This window comes from Antrostomus carolinensis, unplaced genomic scaffold (genome assembly GCF_000700745.2).
Source record: "Antrostomus carolinensis isolate BGI_N321 unplaced genomic scaffold, ASM70074v2 scaffold49102, whole genome shotgun sequence".
In the NCBI taxonomy this organism is placed as follows: domain Eukaryota; kingdom Metazoa; phylum Chordata; class Aves; order Caprimulgiformes; family Caprimulgidae; genus Antrostomus; species Antrostomus carolinensis.
In genome coordinates, this window is record NW_010301120.1 from 655 (window position 1) to 6,021 (window position 5,367).

Here is a 5,367-nt window from a genome sequence, read left to right on the forward strand (position 1 = left end):
TGCATATTCAAGTCAGACTTGAAAAATTAGATCTAAAACCAACCCCATTTCCAAATGATCTCCTTACATTCTTGTCTTCAATATTTTTGGAGCACATCATGAAGAGACAGAATATCACAAATCAGGCAATTCCATCTATAATACACCATAGTAAAAATGATAAAACGTTGGCAGATACGGTAGAGGGGAAACTTACACGCATAGCATTGTTCAGTATTTTCCAGCAGTTTGAGAAAACTCACCTTTCCACAGTTTAGAATCATACAGCATCAGCTTATCCACAAGAGAAGAATTTTCACCCTCTGGCCCCTCCTGTAAGCCAACTTGACACAATATTCGTCGAAGGCCATCTTAGTGAGGAGAAATTACATAAGTTAGTTACAGCTTAAACACAAACTTGCACATTATTTTGACATAGTGGAATTTTCATAAGATACAGTAGAAGCCATAGGACCCTCTTTTCCTTGACAACTGAGTAACACTGTTCATATTTTGCTGACAGAAACACAAATATTTTATACCTTTCAAGTTTCACACTAACCTTAAGGAACATTAGGAACCTTGTGGAAATTGCCAAGCACAATTATTTGTTTCAAAGTTATCAACCAAAAATCTGCTTTCTTAAAAGTGTTGCTGGCTTCCTAATATAAGAAATAATTATACAGCAGGCCAATTTTCTAGGTAATTTTTTTTCCTGTTTAGAGTCCTATCAAAATAAAAACATCATTCATATACGAAATGACTCATATACTCATATATGGGGTTTTTTGTTTACACTTACTAGCTGGTATTATTTTAAAGCTTCTCTACATATTTTTTTTCTAATGAAAAGCAGTCATAATTTGTATTATATGAACATGAAAGTTATTATACGCTTGCAGACAAGCCTGCATCTGCAAAAGAACACAAAACAGACATGTTCATATTAACAATGTTAAACCCAGCTTTGCCCTGCAGGTAATGCATATTCACTAACACAAATATATGACTTACACACCCTAGCCCTTATATCTACATGTCGCTTTGCCATCTCAGCTCCTTCGGTCGAGCTGGTGGTGCCTTAGTGCCATGTACACCATCTCATACGCTGCACAGCACAGTTCTATACAGTCTATGAACCCCTATAGCACTTTGGGGGTTTTTCTTTTTTTTCCCCTTCTTTTTTTTTGCCTTGTAGAGTTCAGTTGCAACTACTGTTATGAAGGGTAACAAATTAATGTAAACTACAGCATTGTTCAACAAATGGTAAACAGATGCTTATTCCTCAAGAACTGACACTTGCTAGAAAGGATGTGTCAGTCAAGCTTGTGATAAAGCTCCACAGTAAAGTTTTTCCCTTTAGTCACTGACAAGAGTTTGACACTCACTTCACAGTAATCATCCAACCTAACTTTGTGGCACAGAAGACCCCTCTGCCTGCCAATCTCCCTTTGGTCAGAGACATTTAAGTGTAACCACTTAAGCAGTGCCATTCTATCACCCCATGTTACAGGTGAACCATAGCAGGCTTTTTAAAAGATTGAGCAGAATCTAGATGTGTGGGTGTGTTTGTTAAAAAAGCTAAAGGAGACCAACTTTTGCATTTCATAAAACCAGACTCCAGAGTACGTTGCAAGACAGCATCCCAAGGTGTGTAAGGCATTTCAAGTAGTTGAGCACGTAGGTCACAGACAAAACACATGCATACTGCCTACCATCAAACACTGGTTTTGCCCTTCTGAGTCATAAAGGACACTGCATTTAATGAATTCAACTCTGCAGAATTTCAGAAACACCATACGCACAAATCAAACTATAAATTCAACACTTTGATCTGTAATTTGATTTTTTTTGCATCTGTAATTTAAGGCTGAAAATTAGTGACCTCAGTACCTGACACAAATGACACGGCACAAACTGGGCTCAAAGAATATGAGAAAGCAGCGCCTGCCTACACATTACACTGAAAGGAAAATTTCTCTCAGAAATTAAATATCTTCACATCTCTCCTCTCTATTAATACCTATTATTTGTCAGAAACATTGTCAAATAGTTGAACAAACTCCTACCATGAATTTTCAGCAGTTTATGCATCTTTAAAAATTATCTTACACAAACATAAACCACTTATCTTCCAAAAAAAGTTAACATGATATAGAGATCCTGTGCCTGAAATCTTGGCTTGTTTTTCAACCATCAGTCTAATAAAACATACCATCTCTGAAGAAATCTGGCACCTAGGCAGAACATATACGTAATACTACAGCTCAGTGTGCTTTGCTAACAACTCTTGTTAACGTTTACAGATGTTACAGAACACAAAGTGCACTGGAGACTTTATCTACATTTCTACATATCAGCATAAATATTTGACACATTTTCCTTTTATTTCCCCTCATGCTTCACATCTTCGCTACCTCATGATTCATCAGGACAAAGGAGGAACCAAGCCAAAACACAGAGTCTTCCCATAAAAATGATACTGCGCATCTTGATTCCTTTGAAGAAATCTCTTTCTAAATATCTGATTAATACTTTGTTGGTTTCTACACTTACCCCAAAACCACCTTGCATTTCCCTGTTCTACTTAGCAAAAAATCTGAAGCAATTACTTTCATCATCATTCTTCCAATTACTTATGAATAATTTTGTTTTATCTCATCAGACAGGTTATTTTTAGCTTACTGCATTCACTTAAAAAGAACTGAAAAATAGCTTGTTGGCATACAGCATTTGACAGTGATTCTCACCTTCTGTTCAACAGCAACTAAACAGAGAACAGTATCCGAGAAGACTGAGTAAGACTGGTAACACTGATATGGAAGTTAGAACAGCACTCCAGTAAGAGAAAACACAATGAAGTCTGACAAGTTATTAATAGCTTTGCCTTGCATATCACATATCTGAAATAAGCAGACAACATTGCTTCAGGAATTCATCTTTCCTCACAAATATTCTCTGACTCATCTCAAAAAAGTTCAAGTTTGCCCACCTGAATATCCAATAACACTGCCAAGCCAAGTTAGGAGCTTCAGACCAAAGCTCTGATGGGCAACAATAGATGAATGCATAACTTGTACTTTCAGTGGCTTTGTCTGACGACTGGTATTTCTCTTAAAAACAAAAGGAAAAATGAGGTAAGGCATACTTAAGTGAGGATTAGCATATATTTCTGTACAGAAACACAGCATTCCTATGACTAATTTAAATAATTTTTAATATTAATACATATTCTAATTACTAGCACCAACATAAGGAAAAAAAAAAACCAAAAAAGTCTGAACTTTGTTTACCCTATCAATATTTGAAGGACCTTATTATGCAATATCAACATATTAAAGCCAATCCATTTTCCACTCTTGGCCTCTTGTCAACGTACACACTGATCTGCTGCATTTTACTGATAAGCAGTCCCACGCCCAATCTAAGACAGCCACGCACGTTTGCTCCTCACACCACGACACACAAGTCACACAGCAACCCACCAAGGAAAGAAACTGATTGTCCACAGACTATTTTCAATAACCCAAATTAAACACGCAGTGTTACAACAAGAAAGCATTTCCCTTCACCTCTGTGTTAGTAACCTTAATAGGCAGGCATTACACACAAAAGCCATTTGTTCTTTGACTGCGTAGGTGGCAAGTTAAAAATATTGCACAACTTTATCTTTGAAGATATGTTAATGTCTTCAAAATACCTTAAATAGTTTAAGTCCAGTAACTCTAGTTGCAGCACTTGTTTTTCAGTGGTAGCAGGATTATACATAAACTATTTATTTCATGTAATTAAGTACTGTGCTGCAACAGTTAAATAAAAATTAAATAGAAAATATTATTCCCATGTTCTTACATGGAAGAAGCCTGTAATATAGATATTATGAAGATATATATATATATACACACATATAAATACACACATGCAAACTGAAAGCATGTTTGTAGTTTCACACTTGGATTCAATCAGTAACAACTTCCATAGCTGTGGATATGAAAGAGGTGAACAACTTCATACTATGGGAGAAAAACTAAAAGAGTTGAACTTCACGGATCTGAACTGACATGCAATTTTAAAAGATTACATCTGAAGCTCCTGATCAAACTCTGTTTTCTGAAAGGAAAAGCTGTTTGGGAACTTCATTTTAGGAAATGATTTTGGGTGCAAAGTAGACAATAGTAGAAAGAAATAAAACAAAAAATGGAGCATAAACCTGTACATTGATATCTCTACTGTGTATAATTGTAAATAGCACCTCCAACATTTTGTATTATTACAATATAGAGAGTCATTACGGTAACAATATCCCAAAACTGTGTAGCAAAACCTCTTTTTGCTTAAGATGAGGCAAACAAGTAGGCAATATTACTTACCACTATTACTGACTTTGCTTGATCGCAGTACTGAAAGTCTCCATAGCGGACAGACCTACGTCCCTTTGAATTTATAAAGAAGTAACTTTACCACCAGCTTCTAAACAATAAGTTCAAAAGCCGTGGCTTACATTAGTATAAGAGATACAGTAAAAGTTTCAGATGCACGGTAACACTCTTACTTTCATGCTATTTTCATTTTTTAAATTACTGTCTATAGTTACATACTTGGATTCTCAAAATGTACCCTGTAGTTCTTAAAAGAAAATAAAATCATACCATATATGCAGCTACCTGTTATACTAAACTTTATATATATAATATTGTTTTTAAGATGTAACAATCACACTTCTCTTCTTTAAAATACCAAAAACTTATCTTTAGTTTTAATGCATTAATCATCACGTTTGGTAGAACTGAAAGATATTTCAGACATTTCAATGCCTTTTAAAAAGTAGATATGAAAGTTAATTGGTCTTTAAACACACAACTAAAGCACTTGTTTTATTTCAAACCTAGAAGGTTTCCATATTGTATGTTTCTCTATACTGTCAATACACACATTAAAATAGATAGTTGATTGAATTTATAGTGTATTATAGACAGAATAGTTTACTGAGATTTTAGATCTGGTCTGATGTCAAATCATTGTTTCAGGCACAACATTCTCATTTCTTTTACATACGCACCCAAGTGTACGTGTATATATGCATTTGTGCATCTATTTAGAAGTAGGACAAGGAGCAACAGTAGGGAAAAATTTCCAAAGTGCATCCTACAATACGCAGCACGTGCTCAAGTCAGCACACATTCAGGGATCAGATGGGAATCTTTTGGTTACTGATATCAGAAAAATTGAGAGTAGTGATAATACAAAAACAAAATCTAGTTCAGTGTTAAGTAATATAAAGTGGTTATATTTCCTTTTCCACTGACCTTCTTGAAGTACTTCAACAACCCAAAAAGACACTCTCATAGGCATTTTGGAAAGACTTTCCCTCAACCACCCCCCCCCCCC

At 35.3% G+C, this 5,367-nt stretch overlaps 1 protein-coding gene across 1 annotated transcript in view; it reads right to left on the minus strand.

Moving 5' to 3' along the window:
• Positions 1-242: 242 nt before the first annotated feature.
• LOC104521362 (E3 ubiquitin-protein ligase UBR2-like) overlaps positions 243-5,367 on the minus strand; it is a gene marked incomplete at both ends in the record, with an annotated part of 14,799 nt that continues 9,674 nt past the window's right edge. Inside the window, 3 exons of the mRNA XM_029083851.1 lie at positions 243-350; positions 2,972-3,092; positions 4,350-4,412. Of these exons, the coding sequence (XP_028939684.1) occupies positions 243-350; positions 2,972-3,092; positions 4,350-4,412 (292 nt within the window). The remainder of the gene's footprint in view (positions 351-2,971; positions 3,093-4,349; positions 4,413-5,367) is intronic.